Source organism: Macaca thibetana, chromosome 4 (assembly GCF_024542745.1).
Source record: "Macaca thibetana thibetana isolate TM-01 chromosome 4, ASM2454274v1, whole genome shotgun sequence".
In the NCBI taxonomy this organism is placed as follows: Eukaryota; Metazoa; Chordata; class Mammalia; order Primates; family Cercopithecidae; genus Macaca; species Macaca thibetana.
In genome coordinates, this window is record NC_065581.1 from 32,375,174 (window position 1) to 32,394,319 (window position 19,146).

General features: G+C 53.9%; 1 protein-coding gene across 7 annotated transcripts; it reads right to left on the reverse strand.

Moving 5' to 3' along the window:
• Positions 1-176: 176 nt before the first annotated feature.
• Positions 177-19,134, reverse strand: EHMT2 (euchromatic histone lysine methyltransferase 2). Of its 7 annotated transcripts, none has more exons than XM_050788590.1 (28): positions 19,072-19,134; positions 18,359-18,425; positions 18,042-18,260; positions 17,700-17,953; positions 13,629-13,713; positions 13,497-13,537; positions 13,214-13,366; positions 9,958-10,092; positions 9,718-9,832; positions 9,457-9,558; positions 9,089-9,237; positions 8,853-8,996; positions 8,531-8,766; positions 8,269-8,451; positions 8,067-8,149; positions 7,486-7,592; positions 7,266-7,388; positions 7,074-7,175; positions 5,348-5,452; positions 5,081-5,235; positions 4,828-4,995; positions 4,245-4,389; positions 3,795-3,872; positions 3,303-3,418; positions 3,108-3,194; positions 1,437-1,515; positions 1,088-1,263; positions 177-680 (listed from the first exon to the last, which is right to left on the reverse strand). In XM_050788590.1, exons 1-28 carry the CDS (start codon positions 19,111-19,113, stop codon positions 500-502), a joined length of 3,630 nt encoding a protein of 1,209 aa, XP_050644547.1. In that variant the 5' UTR covers positions 19,114-19,134; the 3' UTR covers positions 177-499. The 7 variants fall into 7 exon arrangements, with proteins under 7 accessions (XP_050644547.1, XP_050644545.1, XP_050644549.1 ...); XM_050788588.1 differs by having other exon boundaries at positions 5,327-5,452; XM_050788592.1 differs by lacking the exon at positions 9,457-9,558.
• Between the last annotated feature and the right edge of the window lie 12 nt (positions 19,135-19,146).

Genomic DNA, 19,146 nt, shown 5'->3' on the forward strand with positions numbered 1-19,146 from the left:
GCCTGGGAAATGGGATCTTCATAGCGGGCCCCCACAACCCCCCACCTCCCCGCCCCACACTGGGCAGCCGTCACAGCAGCCACACCCATCCAGCCTGCTTCCCATCCTCTTCTGGCCCTTGGACCCACATTCCCTCCAGCAGAGTGTGCTTTCTCCCCACCCCAACACAAAAATAGTTTATTACCAAACCCAACATTTATTGAGAACAAAAGGAACCAGTTGGCATAGAGGCCCGACTTCAATTCATCAAACTTCAACTGAGGATGGGAACAGGGGGGTGGCCAGCCCTGAAGTTGCCCTCCCAGGGAGGAACCAGCTCTGGGAGGGAGGGGCTGTCAGACCTCCAGGGCCTGGCTGGGATCTCTGGTCAGGAATGTGTGAAGGGGTGGTAGGGAGAAAAGATGGCAGCACCCCCAGGCAAGGGCTGCGAGCAGCTGGTGGCAGAGGAGGCGGCTGAGCTGTGGCCGTCCATGCTGGGGAGGGAGGGTGTGGTCCGTTCTCATGTGTTGACAGGGGGCAAGGAGCCGAGCTCGGGCAGCAGCTCAGGGTGTGGGTCCAGGCGGGCCAGACGGCTCTGCTCCAGGGCAATGGCTTCGGCTGAGTGCTTGCACTTCTCAGAGCCACACTGGCAGGTGAAATATTTGCTTTTGATGTCCCAGAAGCGGTCGCCATAGTCAAACCTGTCAGAGGAAAACAGGAGCTTGTGGGAGCTGGACCCAGCCACCAAGAGCCCACCCGGAAGACCCTGTGGATCCTACTCCCTAAGAGGGACCCCGCATCCAACCTATCTTCCCCAGATGGGATCTGAGCCCTTGTCTGTTCTATGGACGTGCAGCATCAGTGCTGCCTGGGGACTTGTTAGAAATGCAGAATCCTGGGTCCCATTCCAGGCCTCCTGATTCAGAATCTCGCTGGGAGGCGCAGGACTGTTTCACCAAGTCTCACCAGAGATACTTATGTACACTGAAGTCTGAGAAGCTCTGCACTGCTCCAAGCCTGGACACCAGGTACACGCCAGCCTTCAGGTCCCAGGTTTGCTGCATCTCCCACCCTCTGGCAGAGCCCCTAGAGACCCCTAGAGTCTCACCCTAGCTCCTCCCCAGTCCGGATGTCTCGGGAACTGAAGAAGGCGATGCGTGGAAATCGCAGGTCTTGGTGCAGCATGAAGACCCGGACGGGAATGATGTTGGGGTCACACAGGTGGTTGATGAAGCGGCTGATGTTGCCATAGTAACGGGCATCAATGCAATACACCTCTCCATCCTGGGGTGGGGGGACGGCACTCTTCACATCTCCCTCCGCCCTGCTTCCCTGATCGCCCTCCCCACCCACTGACTCCCCAGTCCCTCATCCCCAGGTTTCCATTTACTGACTTCCCAGGAGCTCCTGAAAGCCAGCCCTGGGGAGCAGCAGGATAAGGGGGGTCTCCTGCTCACCTTGTTGTCCAAGTCGAAGAGGTAAGAATCATCCTCTCTCACATCAGCCTCAGCATCAGAGATCAGCTCCCCGACATACCTGTGGGACAGGAATCCATGGTTCTGAAGGTGAGTGTGGGCTATTAGGAGGCAGCTTAGGCCCCATCTCTCCTCACAAGCCTGTGGAATCTGGAATAGGCAGGGCTGGCAGGTGTGGGGAAGGGAAGGCCTGGAGTAGCAGTGGTGGGCAAGTGAAAGGGCAGCATTCCAGCCTCAACAGAGGAAGCCTTCAGTCAGCACAGAGAGATCACAGGCTCTGTGGTTAAGGGGATTAGTGTGTAGGGGCAGTTGGCCTGGGTGGGGATGTTCAGGTTTGGATACAGAGAGGTTTGTGTACTAGGAGCCACCCGGCAGGAATGGGCGATATGGGACAGAAGAGGGGCCAGGACTGCAGGAAGAGCCAGAGGTACAGGAGCGGCAAGGAACTCAAGGCATGAGTCAGGGCAAGAGCACCCATATCTGGACACCAGAGGGAGGAGAGGAGCCGGCTATCTAAGGAGGGGCGAGCAGACACTGGGAGATTAAGACACATGGAGAGGATGTGGGGCGGGGAGTCACTGTCAAGAGACAGCTTCAGCAGAGCAGGAGGGCAAAGGCCGGTTTTGCCAGGGACAGACAGTGAGTGGATGGTGGGGAAACTGAGGCCCAGCAGGAAAGGGCTGCTTGCTAGAGAAGTTGAGAGATGACATGATGGAGAGAAACTGGATGGTCTCTTGAACAGGCAAGTATGCTTAGAGGACTATCTTTTTTAAAGGCCAGAGGACAGTTGGGCGCGGTGGCTCAAGCCTGTAATTCCAGCATTTTGGGAGGCTGAGGCAGGCGGACCATCTGAGGTCAGGAGTTCGAGACCAGCCTGACTAACATGGTGAAACCCCGTTTCTACTAAAAATACAAAAAATTAGCCAGGTGTGGTGGCACGTGCCTGTAATCCCAGCTACTTGGGAGGCTGAGGCAGAAGAATCGCTGGAACCTGGGGAGGTGGAGACTGCAGTGAGTCAAGATTGTGCCACTGCACTCCAGCTTGGGCAACAAGAGTGAAACTCCATCTCAAAAAATAAATAAAATGAAATAAAAAATAAAGGCCAAAGGAGACCAAGGTAAGACTGAGGGTCATGAGATGGGAGCCAAGAGAAAGGGGGGGATTACAGATGCTGGGCAGAGAACTGATGGAGAGGGACAGGCCCCTGAGGAGGTGGACAGAAAGGTAGCTGTTACCACCTCCACTCTACAGACAAGAAAAATAAGGCTCACAGAAGTTAAGTAACTTGGCCAAGGACATCCAGAAGCAGAAAGGGGCTCAAACCCAAGTCTGTTTGTCTCCCAAACTGGCACTTTCTCCAGCTAGGAAGGGCGAGGAGGGGGTAGAGGGGAAGGTAGAGGGTGGAGGTAGAGGGAGGGAAGACCTGTGGTCTGGGCAGAGTGGAGGCAGGTGCCATTCTCAGCTGCGGGGATGGGGGTCAGAGGAGGCTGGCTGCTCAACTGCAGGAACAGGGGTCAGAGGAGGCTGGCTAGAGAGTGGCCAGATGGAGACATGTGACTCATCAGGGCAGGGGGATGAGAGGGAGGCCTAGCAGTCAGCAGTGGCCATGTATCTCCTTCCCACCAGGTGTCAAGGTGCTCCTGGTGACTTACTCGCAGATGAAGGTCCCCTGTGGGATGGTCTGCAGGGCGCGGACCCCCCAGCCCATTTTGGCTGTTCGGTAGAGCTGTAGTCGCACCCTGGGAGTAGGAGAGAGGGCGCTGTTGGGTGGAGGCCCTGGAAAAGCCCCAGGGGCAGGGAGGAAAGGGTGAGGTGGGGAGAGGGTGGGCTGTGGAGCAGGGCCTCACTTGATACCACTCTGTACGACCCGGTTCTTGCAGTTTCTCCAGCAGGAGCACGCCTGGTTACACTCGAAAATCAGCGGGGGCTCAATCTTGTTAAATTCCTGGAGCAATCGCCCATCCTAGGGTGCGGAGGGGAACACAGTGGTTTCACCTTGGGGGCCACCTCAGCTGCCCGCCCAGGAACCCCAAGACTCTACAGAAAAATCCACTGCTGAACCCAACCCAGAGACAGAGAAGATGGGGTTGGGGAGGTCACACAGGCTCTGAGATCCAAGAGCAGGAAATGCAGGAGCATCATCCCTGATTTGCATAGATCTGGGCACACGCCCATCACCATCCCACCCATGTCCCAGGATTCCCAGGCCTTGCCCCGTCCTCTCAGTCACTTCCCCCACAGGGTAGGTGAAGAACAAGGTCCCAGGGAGCTGGCCTGTTGGAGGCTGGCTCCTCTGAAGGAGGGGCCGGGTGTCTGTGGCCAAGGCAAGGGGCACGCACCTTGTCATACCAGCACCGGATGCTGAGCTGGCCGCACAGGCAGTTGGAGCTGGAGCAGTCGTCCACACACGTGCAGTGCTGGGGCGAGGAGGCAGGGGTCAGCTCAACCCCACGATAGGTCTGGGTTCCTCTACTCTCGGTGCCCCGACCCCCTAACCACTGTCCTCTCTTTGGGGTCCATGTGTTACAACAGTGAGTGGCGATGGTCCGAGGGTGATGGGGAATCAGTATGTTGCTCATGGTGATGTCCCCACGGCTACTGGGAGTTCATATGACACCTTTCTGTGACCCAGGAAAAGGTTCCCTCCCCTGGGGTGGATGCGACCCCACACCAGGGCTCCCTTTCAGCCAACCCTTCCTAGGCCAGGTGCCTTTGTTGGTTTGAAGCTTGTCTAACTGTACTTGGCAGCTCTCGGTGTCCTTTTGGGGAGGCCCCGGCCCCGTACTCACCTGCAGGTGGGTGATGTTGCGGTCAATGTTCATGGTGGACGTCTCACAGTTCTCCGAGATATACTTGTAATCCTCGGGGCAGGACTCCCCGTCCACACCATTGACACAGGGAATGGGCACGTTCTCATAGCCCCGAGCCACGTCCCTGCAGAAGACGGGGAGAAGGTGATGGCAGGCTGGAACGGGGTGAGGAGCTACTCCAGGTACAGGGAGACAGTTGGGGAGGTTCCTGGGGCTGGGGGCAGGGGAGTAAGGTTGGCAGGTAAGATGCAGGACAGCCAGTTAACGTGGAATTTTTGATAAACAAGAAATAGCTTTTTAGTACACTATGTCCCAAAAATTACACAGGACATTCTCGCACTAAAAAAGTATGCATCTGTGCATCTGAAATTCCAGTTTAACGGGATATCTTCTATTTTTACTTGCTGTATCTGGCAACCCCAGTGGGGAGGGGGCCTGTGGGTGGTTCTGGGGATTCAGTGGTACATGGGGAGGGGTTGGGGAATGTTGTGATGATGCAACGGAGCCTGGGGAGGGTGGGTGGGGAGGTGGCCTTGGGTGCAGAGAGGGGCCCAGGGCTCACCGGCAGATGATCTTCTCTGTGCGGATGGCCCGATTTCCCACCCCGAGTCGGAGCTTGCGGTTGAGCTGAAGCGCAAACCACACGTCAGAGCGCTCGGGAGTCAGGTCCCATGCTGTGTCCCCCTCCTTGTTCCGCAGCTCAGGGTTGGCCCCACGTGACAGGAATAACCTGAAGAGGGGACAAGGTGCCCAATGTGGGGTCTGAGGCTGCAAGAAGTGGGGGCAGGGGCATCAAGGGCGGGGCAGGGGCTCACAGCACGCAGTCATGGTAGCTCTCCCGGGCTGCGATGTGCAGGGGGGTGTCCCCATGGTAGTTGACAGCATGGAGGTCGCAGCGCGCATTCAGAAGGACTTCGGCGATGGCGGCGCTGCCCGTGAAGGAGGCCCAGTGCAGGCAGATGTTCTCCTCCTGTGGAGATAGGAGGGGAACAGATGAGGTGCAGGCAGCTGGGCCCTTGAATCCAGCCTCCACCTTGCTCAGGGGCCTGGGGCTGCCCTACCTCAACCAAACTCTCACTCACGTTGTCAGTGAGGGTGACGTCGGCGCCCCGCGTCAGTAGCATGCGGATCACCTCGATGTGCTTGTGCTCTGCAGCCCAGATGATGGGCGTCCACCCCCCACTGTCCTGTGGGTGGGAAGGGAGTGAGGGTGGGGGCGGCTGGGCCTGCTCACCAAAGCTGCAAATGGTCAAGATTGGCTGTGTGTGTGAATCCCAGCTCCACCATTCACGAGCTGTGGGACCCGGGGTAAGTCACTTAACGTCTCTGGGTCATAGTTTCTTCATCTAAAAAATGGGACTAGTAGTGCCTACTGCCTGATGCCGGAGAGAAAGTAAAGTGAGTAATTGTTCTCTTTCCAAAAAATACAGCCAGGAGCTGGTCATGGAGGCGCGTGCCTGTAGTCCCAGCTACTCATGTGACTGAGATGGGAGTGTCGCTTGAGCCCAGGATTTCGAGAATGCAGTGAACTATGACTGTCTGTGAATTGCTACTGTACTTCAGCCTGGGTGACACAGCAAGACTCTGTCTCTTAAAACAAAAAACAAACAAAAATTTCCTCAGTCTGCCCATTCACAAGTCCTAGAAGCAGTGACCACCCAGTAATAATAAACACTCCGAGGTCCATAGACTATTCTCTAAAACATGTTTCTGGCCGGCGCAGTGGCCAGATCACGCCTGTAATCCCAGCACGCTGGGAGGCCGAGGTGGGTGGATCATGAGGTCAGGAGTTCAAGATCAGCCTGGCCAATATGGTGAAAACCCATCTCTACTAAAAATACAAAAATTAGCTGGGCACGGTGGCTGGTGCCTATAATCCCAGCTACTCAGGAGGCTGAGGCAAGAGAATCACTTGAACCCAGGAGGTGGAGGTTGCAGTGAGCCAAGATCACGCAATTGCACTCCAGCCTGGGCAACAGAGCGAGACTCCATCTCAAAAAAAAAAAAGGCCGGGCGTGGTGGCTCAAGCCTGTAATCCCAGCACTTTGGGAGGCCGAGACGGGCGGATCATGAGGTCAGGAGATCGAGACCATCCTGGCTAATACGGTGAAACCCCGTCTCTACTAAAAAATACAAAAAACTAGCTGGGCGAAGTGGCGGGTGCCTGTAGTCCCAGCTACTCCGGAGGCTGAGGCAGGAGAATGGCGTGAACCCGAGAGGAGGAGCTTGCAGTGAGCTGAGATCCGGCCACTGCACTCCAGCCTGGGTGACAGAGCGAGACTCCGTCTCAAAAAAAAAAAAAAAAAAAAAAAGAAAAAAAAAGTTTCCCATAAAGGAAGCAGAGTTTCTTAGAGAAATGGTGGATGCTGAGTCAGGGGCAGGAAATGTGCTGAAAGGTCAGGACGCTCTCAAAGGCCACTGGGTCATGTCACGGCCACAGAGGCCTCTTGAAGGGGCTTCTCCTAGATAATGATGGAATAATTCAAAGACTGAGAAGAATCCCAATAAATGACGAAAACACATCCAATGTATGACAACCTGAGAGTTAAAAAAGCCTCACTGGACACTTTCAGAGATGAAGGCAGGAATTGATTATTCTGAAACTTGATCAAGAGAAAGAAGCAAGAAAAAGAAAAGAATGAAGAGAAATACAAATGAGGAAGAAAGCAAGGGGGACAGACACAAGCGGCCTGAGGCAGAGTGAAAGGGCCAGAGGTCAGATGTAGAAAGGGGGCCCAAAGTCTGAGGCCGAGCCAAGGAACCCAGGCACCAGGGAGCCGGAGGAGCTGCGCTGGGTGGGCCACTGACCTGGGCGTTGACGTCCACCTGTCCTGTGCTCAGCAGCAGACTGACCATCTCCAAGTTCCCGATTTTGGCTGCGTGGTGGAGGCAGGTGGAGCCGTCCTCCTCCTGAGGGAGACATGGGCAAATGAGTCTCCGGCTGGCACCCCAAACCTGGTCCCTGACTCCGGGGCCACGCCCTGCTGCCTGCATGCACACCTTGCTATAGACACAGCCACCACGCTGCACCATGTAACGGGCCACCTCCAGGTGGTTGTTCACCACGGCCTCCATCAGTGGCGTCCGCTGCTGTTTGTCCACTGCGTTTATGTTGGCTCCAGCCTGTGAGGGGGCAGGAGGGCTGGCACCAGGGAGGCATGGGGCAGGGGAGGGGCCTAAGGGCCTGGTGAATGAGGCATGGGGCCGGGCCCGTGCTGACCTGCAGCAGCACATGGCAGATCTCCACGGAGCCCTTCTGGGCGGCTGCATGCAGGGGCGTGCGCTTGCTCTGCTGGTCGCTCTGGAAGTTGGGGTCCAGGTTGTCCACTGCGGGGAGAGCCCGCCACACCGGGAGAGGGAGGGACAAGTGGTAAGCAAGCTAGGGGGCAGGTGGCACTTCTTTCAGGAAGGCTTCTCAGAGCCCCAAGTTGGGTCAGGGCCCCTCCTGGCATTCTCTGGGCTTGCCTCCACCACGGCATTTATCAGAATAAGGAGTCAAAGGCATCAGCTCTGCCTGAATTCAAACCCTGCCTTGCTTCTCAGTACCGCTGTGCACTGTGCAACGTCCCTAACCTCCCTGTGCAAGCCAAGGCTAACAAGTATAAGCACTCAGAACAGGACCCAGCACCTATGAGTCACCACCGTTCCCATCGTCACGGGTTATGTGTGTCTTTTCCCCACCACACTAAGTCCTTCAGGGCAAGGACTATATCCTTCATGACTACTCCTGGCCCTGTGCCCAGTGCCTGGTATATACATGGAACTTGGTCAAGGTCTGCTGAAGGAATAGGTGGCACTCACACAGCATCAGGATCACCTTCTGCAGCTCGCCCTGCTTCACGGACAGGTACAACTGCCGAGGGTGGAAACGGAGCTTCTTCCGCCTGCCAAGGGAGCACGGGAGTGGGGAGAGAAGGGGAGCTCCTCAGATTCCAGCATCAGTCTTGACACTGCTCCTCTGGCCTCAGCCCCAGTTACTGTGCCTGAACAACTCCCCACTCACCTCTCTGACTCCTGGATGACCAGGGCCTTTTCCAAGGCCTCCCGGCCTGGCCCCAGTGGCAGCCCCACGGCTGAAAGGCAGCCCCCATTGGGCAGGGTCAGGGAGGGCCCTGAGCTGTCGATGGTGTCAGCCAGGGGATCGCAGGGTGGGCGCCGGGGCTCCCCATGCCCTCGCATCCGGGCGCTGTGGAAGAAGGAGCTCATGTCCAGGAACAATAGTGATGGGGCAGGGAACAGACAGTAGAGAAGGGGGAGGCCAGTACCTGGGCTGAGAAGTGTCTGCTCTCCCGGGGGCATCCTGGGACAGGGGTGGGGGTGCAGGAGCTGCAGCACCAGCCGGTGGGGTCACCCCATCACCCCGGGGGATGGTCACTTCTTGAGCTTCAGAAGCATCCTCCCCACAGTGGGGACAGAAGACCATCCCATTCAGCTGAGACACACAGGCCTTGTGGAAGCGGTGGGCCACACGGAAGTCAGGGTGGCATTCCAGGAAGGTGCCCTGGGAGCAGGGAAACGACATGGTCAGGTTGCCGGGGCCCCGTCTGCCATGGGGCATTCTACCTGTCTGCCCCACTGGTCACTCACCGCCGTGCAGAAGTAGCCGCAGCCCGGGCAGCAGTGGTGTTTGACCATGCGGGCGCGGTGGGTCTCACAGAGCACCATCAGGGCCACGCGGCTGGATGGCCTCATGGTCTCCCGCTTGAGGATGGCGGCATTGCAGCCTGACAGCTGTGCGTGGTGAGGATGGGTGAGAAGAAAGGGTGAGGCTGGGGCCCGGGACTGGACGCCCTGGCACCTCTCCCACCAGCCCATGGCCCCACCTCTCCGTCCACACTCTCGGTGGCCATGCACTTGTGCCCCGCCCTCTCGCTGATACGGTCGATTTTGGGTGCCTCCATGCGGCAGCTGCACAGGGGCAACTCCTCAAACCCTCGCTCTGTCTCCAGCGAAGATGTGTCATTGGACACCCCTTGGACGGAGAAAAAGAGGAGCTGAGGGAGGCCCTGAACTTCACCCATTGGGACCCCTGGCGGGTCCTGTCACTCCCTCCCTACCTCACCCCCATGCCCCAGAACCCCTAAAGCCTGGCCATGGACACCCCGGCTCTGGCGTGGTTCCCCTCCTTCCCTTTCCCTCCTGCCCTGAGGTTGCCCCCTAGTGGCTCCCTGTCCCGGCAATTGGCAATTACCAGCGTGGTTGGGGGAGAGGGTCCCCTCGCTGGGCAGCTCCAGGGACCCCAGAGGGACCTCCATGTACTCACTGGGGCCTGAGGAGCCCACACCATTCACTCCTGACACAGAGACAGAGAGAGTGAGAGTGCGAGCTCACAGGTGCCTGGACGCGTGGGTACATGCAGGTGGACATGCGAGAGCGTGTGTGTGCGTGCACACACTCTGGGGGCTGGGCGGGGGCTGGAGGAGGGCACCCAAAAGCAGCAGAGCCTCCTTACCTCGTGGCTCCTTGGCCCGCGGAGGCTCCCGCTTGCGCCGTTTCCGAGATGGCTTCACCCATGGGCTGTCTTTTCGCCACTTCTTCTTGGCCTTGCGCCGGCCACTGGAACCACTCTGGGAAGGGGGAGGAGGAGGAGTTACGAACCCTCACCCCAAGGGGGCCCCCCAACACCTTCAGGACCAGACCACCAGCCCCACAGTCTCCCACTCCTCTGGAGATATCAGCCTCCGTCTCTTACCCTATCTGACTGATTCCCTGACTCCTCATCTTCCTCTTCTTCTTCCTCTTCCTCCTCCTCTTCCTCCTCTTCTTCTTCCTCCTCTTCTTCCTCCTCCTCTTCACTTAGTTGTTCAGTTAGAGCTTCAACTTCAGACTGGGAGAGAGGCAGAACAGGACATATCCAATCCCCAGGACTCAGACAATGAGATAGATTAAAAAAACCACCACCACCATTGCCCCCCGCCACTACCCACGGATGGCTGCTGGGGAAGATGAGTGTGGGTAGGAGAGGAGAAAAAGGGCCACATAAAGAGAGGGTGCATGGACTATTACACAGTAGTGAAAAAGGTGCCACAGTTATAGACAGCAATGTACACAGATCTTGGTAATGTGACATTAAATTAAAAAACAAAAAACAAGTACCAGAAGATAAACATAGTTTGATCCCCCTTTTATGATGTTCATAAACAGGCAAGACCACCAATGGTTGCTAAAAACACTAGACATGAAGCTCATGAGAAATTTTATATGAAAGGTTCAGGCTGCCATCACCTGAACCCACTGGTCAATCTTATCACTAAGAAAAATGACCAGATGAGATGTTCCATGCATCCTGATGTGATGTGGCCAGAAGCACTTGCACCCACTGTCAAGTCTTCTTGGCACCTGAAGTCGATTACGCCTCTAGATCTACCAGTTTACAAGAAATATGGGCAGAGAGGATGTGTCAATCTCTACCCAAACAGCCAACGTCATACAGAATGTGAAAAATTCTATACAACTGACCTGGTTTCTTTGACAAATAAATGGCAAGAAAAAAATGTCTTTCTTATTTATTTATTGAGTTTCGCTCTTGTTGCCCAGGCTGCAGTGCAATAGTGTGATCTCAGCTCACTGCAACCTCCACCTCTGGGTTCAAGCAATTCTCCTGCCTCAGCCTCCCAAGTAGCTGGGATTACAGGTGCCTGCGACCACACCCAGCTAATTTTTGTATTTTTATTAGGGATGGGTTTTCACCATGTTGGCCAGGCTGGTCTCCTGACCTCAGGTGACCCACCTGCCTCCCAAAGTGCTGGGATTACAAGCGTGAGCCACCACGCCTGGCCAGAAATTTTTTTTTTAGAAGATGGGGAAACCAGGCAGGTGTGGTGGCTCATGCTTGTAATTCCAGTGCTTTGGGAGGCTGAGGTGGGCAGATCACAAGATCAGGAGTTTGAGACCAGCCTGGCCAACATAGTGAAATCCTGTCTCTACTAAAAATACGAAAAATGAGCTGGGTGTGGTGGCGGGTGCCTGTAATTCCAGCTACTTGGGAGACTGAGACAGGAGAATTGCTTGAACTCAGGAGGCGGAGCTTGCAGTGAGCCAAGATCGTGCCACTGCACTCCAGCCTGGGCCACAGTGTGAGACTCCATCTCAAAACACAAAAACAAACAAACAAACAAACAAAAAGAAGATGGGGAAACCTAAATACCAAGAGAGACCTAAGACAATTTTTTTTTTTTTTTGAGATGGTATTTTGCTCTTGTTGCCCAGGCTGGAGTGCAATGGCACGATCTTGGCTCACTGCAACCTCCGCCTTCCAGGTTCAAGTGATTCTCCTGCCTCAGCCTCCTGAGTAGCTGGGATTACAGGCATGCACCACCACGCCCAGCTAATTTTGTATTTTTTTCAGTAGAGACGGGGTTTCTCCATGTTGGTCAGGCTGGTCTCGAACTCCTGACCTCATGTGATCCGCCCGCCTCGGCCTCCCAAAGTGCTGGGATTACAGGTGTGAGTCACCACGCCCGGCCGACCTAAGACAAATGCTAATCAAATCAAGGTGCGGGCCTCATTTGGATCTTGACAAAAACCCATTTATGAGAGCTGAGGAAATGTGAAGACTGACAGGATATTTGATGGTATTAAGAAATCAGTAGGCCGGGCGCGGTGGCTCAAGCCTGTAATCCCAGCGCTTTGGGAGGCCGAGACGGGCGGATCACGAGGTCAGGAGATGGAGACCATCCTGGCTAAAACGGTGAAACCCGGTCTCTACTAAAAAATACAAAAAACTAGCCGGGCGAGGTGGCGGGCGCCTGTAGTCCCAGCTACTCGGGAGGCTGAGGCAGGAGAATGGCTTGAACCCGGGAGGCGGAGCTTGCAGTGAGCTGAGATCCGGCCACTGCACTCCAGCCTGGGCAACAGAGCAAGACTCCGTCTCAAAAAAAAAAAAAAAAAAAAAAAAAAAAAAAAAAAAGAAATCAGTAATTTTTTTTAGGTGTGAAAACAGTAGTGTAGTGATGTTGAACGACAAAAAGAGGCCTTATATTTATATATACATATGGAAATACATTTAGGTAAAATGATACGAGGTCTGGGACTTGCTTTAAAATAACCTAGTACGTGTGTGTGTTGGGAGAAGTACAGATGGGTCAAGATGGGCTGTGTACTGATAATGGCTGGACCTGTGTGATGGGTACACGGGGATTTCCTATTCTACTCTTTTGATAATGCTTGCAAGTTTTCATGATAAAACGTTAAATAAAAGGCAAAACTAGACAGACTAAACATTCTACTGTGTAGGCAAACATAAGATAAAACCAGACAAAGAGCAACGAATAAGCAAATAAATGACAATGGAATGCTTTTGAATTTCATATAAACAGTATAATGTATGTTTAAAAAAAGTGCTCTCTGGTCATTTCCTTTTTTGTTTTCTTTTTTTAAACAGTACATGTTTGTTTAATGATCATTTCATTAGCTGATAAAAAAAAATCGTAAATCCAATGTGCAGGGTGGTGGCCACCTTTGTGGATGAAATGGGCAGAGCGTACATTGAAAATGAGTTGCAGTTGGGTGCGGTGGCTCACGCCTGTAATCCCAACCTTTTGGGAGGCCGAGATGGGTGGATCAACTAAAGTCAGGAGTTAGAGACCAGCCTGGCCCACAAGGGGAAACCCCGTCTCTACTAAAAATACAAAAATTATCCGGGCGTGGTGGTGAGCGCCTGTAATCCCAGTGACTTGGGAGGCTGAGGCAGGAGAATTGCTTTAACCCTGGAGGCAGAGGTTGCAGTGAGCCCAGATTGTGATATTGCACTCCAGCCTGGGAGACAGAGCAAGACTCTGTCTCCCCCTCCCAAAAAAAGGAGTTACAGACAGCATGGGGCAATGACTTAGTGGATGTTCAGAGGTAAAAAGGACAGAAAGGAGAAAAACAGGGAACAAGGAAGACTGGACAGTAAACCCCAGCCCTGGGGGAGCACTGGCGGGGAGGGCGGACCAGCTCTGCCTCACCTTGCTGTCGGAGTCCACGCGCTCATCCACAGAGTAGGAATCATAGTAGAGACTGAAGTCATCACCCACCACCGTCTCCCACTCCTCCAGGGACCCGGAGTCCCCTTTCGCCAGGGTCACTTCTGAACGCCGGGCAGAACCTAACTCCTCCGACTAGAAAAAGATCAGAAAAATTGAGGCCACTGACACCCTGCCCATTTCTATTGAGGATGAGATGCAGACCCACTTCTGAGCCTCCCTCAGAGCAGCCCCCCGGGGTAGAGGCTCTGCCTCTGCTGCTCACCAGGCCACCTCCTGAGTTCAGCTTCCTCCTTTTGGCCACATCTGGAAGGAGAGAGAGAATGGTGTGGGGTCTATCACTGAAACCTTCAGAACAGGCCACATCAAGCCACCGGGGGTGGGGTATAGGACTGACCTGAGGTCACCTTTCCCAGTGAGTGGACATCGTCACTCATGCGGAAATGCTGTACTTCAGGGGGCCGCTTCTCAGGGACCGGGGGCTGCGGGCCGAGAGGGAGCACACTGAGGGTCAGAGAGCACCTACAGTTTTGCCTGGGTTAGCCTGGAGCCCCAGGCGGGGGTGGGATAGTGAGCCACACCTCCAAATGCCATGTGAGGCTCCAGTAGCCACAAAGTGGCAACCATGGGTGCTATTTCCTCAGAGGAAGAGTGTCAAGCACACTAACACTCACTTATCTCTGCAACTATGCAGAGCAGGCCCTTTTCCATTTTACAGATGAGAAAACAAAGCTGAACAAAGTTAAAAGTCCTTTTATATGTGGCCATGTACACAACAGGACCATTCACAACAGCTGAGTGCGAAGCAACGCAAGTGCCACTGACAGATGAATGGATAAGCAAAATGTGGCATTTATACACAATGGAATGACATTCAGCCATTAAAAGGAAAGATATACTTTTTTTAAGAGATAAGGTCTCATTATGTTACCCAGGCTGGAGTGCAGTGGCATGACCATGGCTCACTTCGGCCTCGAACTGGGCTCGAGCCATCCTCCTGCCTCTGCTTCCTGGGAAGCTGGGATTATAGGCACATGTCACAATGCCCAACTAATGTTTTCTTAATTTTTTTTTGGTAGAAAAGAGGTCTTGCCATTTTGCCCAGGCTGGTCTTGAACTCCTGGTGTCAAGCGATCCTCCCCAGAAAGTACAGGATTACAGGTGTGAGTCACTGGGCCTGGCCTCTGAAAAATTCTTTTAAACTGCTTTTAGAGATGGGGTCTTGGTACGCTGCCCAGGTGAAAGGAAAGAAATTCTGACATGCTACAACATAGATGAACCTTAAGAACATTATGCTAAGTGAAATAAGCCAGTCACAAAAGGATAAATACTGTATGATTATACTTAGATGAGGTACTTAGTCAAATTTATAGAGAAAGAAAGGACAATGGTCCTTGCCAAGGGCTAGGGGGTGGAGGGAATGGAGAACTACTTTTTAATGGATACAAAGTTTCAGTTTTACAAGATGAGTTATGGTGACTGATGACTGCACATGATGGAAGTATTTAATACCATTAAATTATACACTTAAAATGTTTTGTATTTTATTTTTTAATTTTTAGATGGAGTCTTACTCTGTCGCCTATGCTGGAGTGCAGTGGCGCGATCTCAGCTCACTGCAGCCTCCACCTCCCAGGTTTAAGCATTTCTCTCACCTCTGCCTCCCAAGTAGCTGGAACTACAGGAACACGCCACCATGCCCTGCTAATTTTTGTATTTTTTTGTTGTTGTTGTTTTTTTGAGATGGAGTCTCGCTCTGTCGCCCAGGCTGGAGTGCAGTGGCGCGATCTCGGCTCACTGCAAGCTCCGCCTCCTGGGTTTACGCCATTCTCCTGCCTCAGCCTCCTGAGTAGCTGGGACTACAGGCGCCCGCCACCACGCCCGGCTAATTTTTTGTATTTTTAGTAGAGACGGGGTTTCACCGTGGTCTCGATCTCCTGACCTTGTGATCCGCCCGCCTCGGCCTCCCAAAGTGCTGGGATTACAGGCGTGAGCCACCGCGCCCGGCCTTGTATTTTTTTTTTAGACGGAGTTTTGCTCTTGTTGTCCAGGCTGGAGTGCAATGGCAGGATCTCGGCTAACTACAACCTCCGCCTCCTGGGTTCAACCCATTCTCCTGCCTCAGCCTCCCAAGTAGCGGGGGGTTATAGTCATGTACCACCATGCTCGGTTCATTTTGTTTTTTGTTTTTTGTTTTTTTTTTTGAGATGGAGTCTCGCTCTGTCGCCCAGGCTGGAGTGCAGTGGCCGGATCTCAGCTGACTGCAAGCTCCGCCTCCCGGGTTCACGCCATTCTCCTGCCTCAGCCTCCCGAGTAGCTGGGACTACAGGCGCCTGCCACCTCGCTTGGCTAGTTTTTTTTTGTATTTTTTAGTAGAGATGGGGTTTCACCATGTTAGCCAGGATGGTCTCGATCTTCTGACCTCGTGATCCACCCGTCTCGGCCTCCCAAAGTGCTGGGATTACAGGCGTGAGCCACCCCACCCGGCCATAATTTTGTATTTTTAATAGAGATGGGGTTTCACCATGTTTGTCAGGCTGGTCTCAAACTCCTGCCCTCAGGTGATACACCTGCCTCGGCCTCCCAAAGTGCTGGAATTACAGGCATGAGCCACCCGGCCTGGCCTAATTTTTGTATTTTTAGTAGAGACAGGGCTTCACTATGTTGGCCAGGCTGATCTCGAACTCCTGACTTCAGGTAATCCTCCCACCTCGGCCTCCAAAGTGCTGGGATTACAGGCGTGAGCCACTGCGCACGGCCTAAAAATGTTTTTTAGATGGTAAATTTTATGTGACACTAGTCCCCTCTTATCCAGTTTATCAGCAGTGATGGTGGCATATTGTTAGAATTATGCTATTTTATTTTGAGTCTCGCTCTGTTGCCCAGGTTGAACTGCAGTGGCACAATCTCGGCTCACTGCAAGTGATTCTCCTGCTTCAGCCTCTCGAGTAGCTGGGATTACAGGCACACGCCACCATGCCTGGCCAATTTATTATTATCATTATTATTTTAGTTAGAGACAGGGTTTGGCCATGTTGACCAGGCTGGTCTCGAACTCCTGACCTCAAGTGATTGCTGGCCTTGGCCTCTGAAAGTGTTGAGATTATAGGCAAGTCACGCCCAGCCTATTGTTATAATCATGCTATTATGTTATTGTTGTTAATCTCTCACTGTACCTAATTTATAAATTCAATTTTTCTTTTCTTCCCTATTTTTTACAAAATGAACTGCAACTATAAAAATTAACGTTTATCATAGTGAGAAAGGAAAAGTAGCTCATAGCAATCTGTGCTATGCGAAGCAGGCAAAATTTATCAGGCTCAGAGAGAAGTGAGTATGGAACCTAATTAGGGCCCATGCCTGGAGGCAACTTCTTAAAGGCATTTTGTATCTGACTAGGGTGTTGCTTTACCCATTATCTTCATGTGCATAGTATCTGTGAGACAAAGAACAATGTATAGCAGATCAATAGCTTGTTATTCTAATGTAAACTTCTGGTAAACAATTTAGGAACTGCCTCTTCTTTTCCTTTATGTTTTATTTTTTCAATATTTTAAAAAATTTTTATCTTTTTTTTTTTTTTTCTTTTTGTGGCTCCTTCCAGAGCAGGGCTAACTCCTAGGCAGTGTGCCCAGAGTCAGCCTGTTTTTTTTCAATATCTTCATGTCATCCAATCTTCTTTTCCTTTAAAAACCTACTTGTGGGCTGGTTGTGGTGGCTTGCACCTGTAATCCCAGCACTTTGCGAGGCCAAAGCAGGAAGACTGCGGAAGCCCAGCAGTTTGAGACCAGCCCAGGCAACATAGTGAAACTGTCTTCAAAACCAAAACACAACAAACAAACAAACAAACAACCCTATTTGTAACCGCTGCTAATCAGAGTGTATTTTCAGGGCAACTTGAATCTTTGCTCCTGAAGGCTGTCCTCAAAACCTGCCCAAATATATTCTACTTAATGTTAAGTTTGCCTCAGTTTTTTTCTTTAGGTCAACAATTGGTATGACCCAGTAACCCTAGAACTTGGTCATAAAGCTTCTGGGCCTCTGGGGCCCTTGCCACTTCCCTCCTCTATTATTTCTGTGGCCCTCATCTCCTTTCCCACTGGGATTCCCATGAAAAACTTTACAAATAGAGCAGTGACAGTTGAGTTCCCCAAGGGCTTGCTTTGAGGTAGAAAGGAAGAGTGGTTTGAAATTCCCTTACCTTGTCATTATCATAAGAGTAATTAAGACATTAACTATATAATTGACTCTTTAACATCAAACTCTCACCACCCAAGAATGTAAACTGCAGAAAGAGAAGAACCTGTCTGTTGGTTCACAGATGAAGCACAGCCTAATATTTGATACACAGTAGCCCCTCGTTTAAACATGTGAATGAGTAAATGGAGTAGAAGCCTTAAATGAAACTGTAAAAGAGCTCTCACCAAAGGTTTATGGTTGATTATCCTATCTCTCCCATCCCACTCACCTGTCCATTTCCTGGTTTGGACATGGTTTTGCGGGCTCGGTGGACTTTGGGCTGTCCCTCTGGGCTAGTGGTGGCTGGAGGGGGTTCAGGCCCTGCTGCTGCAGCTCCCTGGGCTCCCGGCATACTCAGCAGCCTCATAGCCAAACTCTGGACAGATGGAGGTGATTTTCCCGCCCCTGTCATTGACATCTTGGCCCGGCTAGGACACGAACCCCCCTTGCTGGGGGAAGAGGGGAATGACTTTGTGGCATGGCCTAAAAAACAGGCAAGTAGAAGGCAAGATAAGAAGGAAAGCAGAGTCAGAAATTTCCCACCCACCCCCCAGGCTACCCAGCCTCTCACCCAGCAGGATCCGGCCCCCATGGAGGTCCCCATCTCCCTCAAGATTCTCGGATTCATCCCCAATGAGTGGTGTAGCCCCTACAGGGGTGTCAGCCCCCTCATCGCCAACAGTGACAGTGACAGAGGCTGGAGATGAGGGGCCAGCAGGCTCCAGGGAGTCGGGGGTGGCCTTGGGCAGGGTCTCTTCACTACGAGGGGTGTCCCCCAAAGAGCCATGAACTGTAGAGGAAGAGAAAAAGTTCAGAGCTAAGGGCTCCGGAGATCCTGTGTCTAGGGAAGGTGACGGTCCAATTGGGGCCCGTTTTAGCTGCACTCACCTCTCTCGGTGGCTCCTCTGGTTTCCTTCTCCAGCAGCAGCGCCCCCATCTCAGCGGGGGCCTCCCCCTGGGAGGGGAGACAAGGGACAGGAGGGCTGGTCAGCCCAGTAGAGAGTTGGGGGGTCCAGGATGCCTGGGCCCTGGGAAGAGAGAGTAGGCTCCGGGGCCTACCTCTTCCTCTATGGGGCCCCCCTCTTCCGCGGCCTCGGCTGCCCGGAGGGGCCGCACGACCCCTCCCCCGGGCCCGCATCAACCCCCTCCCTCTCGGTAGACCCCGCATCTCTGGGGCCGAGAGAAGAGGAGGGGGAGGGGGCGGGGCCTCCGTGCCCCGGCCCCGCCCCCTCCTCCCGGCTGCACGCGCCGCTCCCCCTTTGTCCCCCAGGCCGCGGGGACCCCGGGCACCAACCCCTCCAGCACCCGCTGCCCCCCAGCCCGGTGGACGGCCCCTCGTGCCCCTCACGCGTGCTCCTGGGGCCCCGGCGCCCGCCGCCCACTCAGGGGCAGCCGGCGGCTGCACGCGCGCCTCCGTGCCCACTCCCCCCACCTCCCACCCCCTGGTCCCCTCATCCGCCCCCGGTGCTGGCCCCCCGGATTGCTGGAAGTCCCGCCCGGGCCCCCCGGCCCCGTTGCACCCCCGGAGCATTGCACGGGCGCGCGCTTCCCCCGGGCGCGCGCGCGGGCATGCACCCGCCTCTCCCCCTCCCCTTCCGCACCTCGGCGGCCGCCGCCGCTGCAGCTCCCGCCGCCGCCGCCATCGCCGCTTGCGCGGGGGGCCGAGCCGGCGCGCG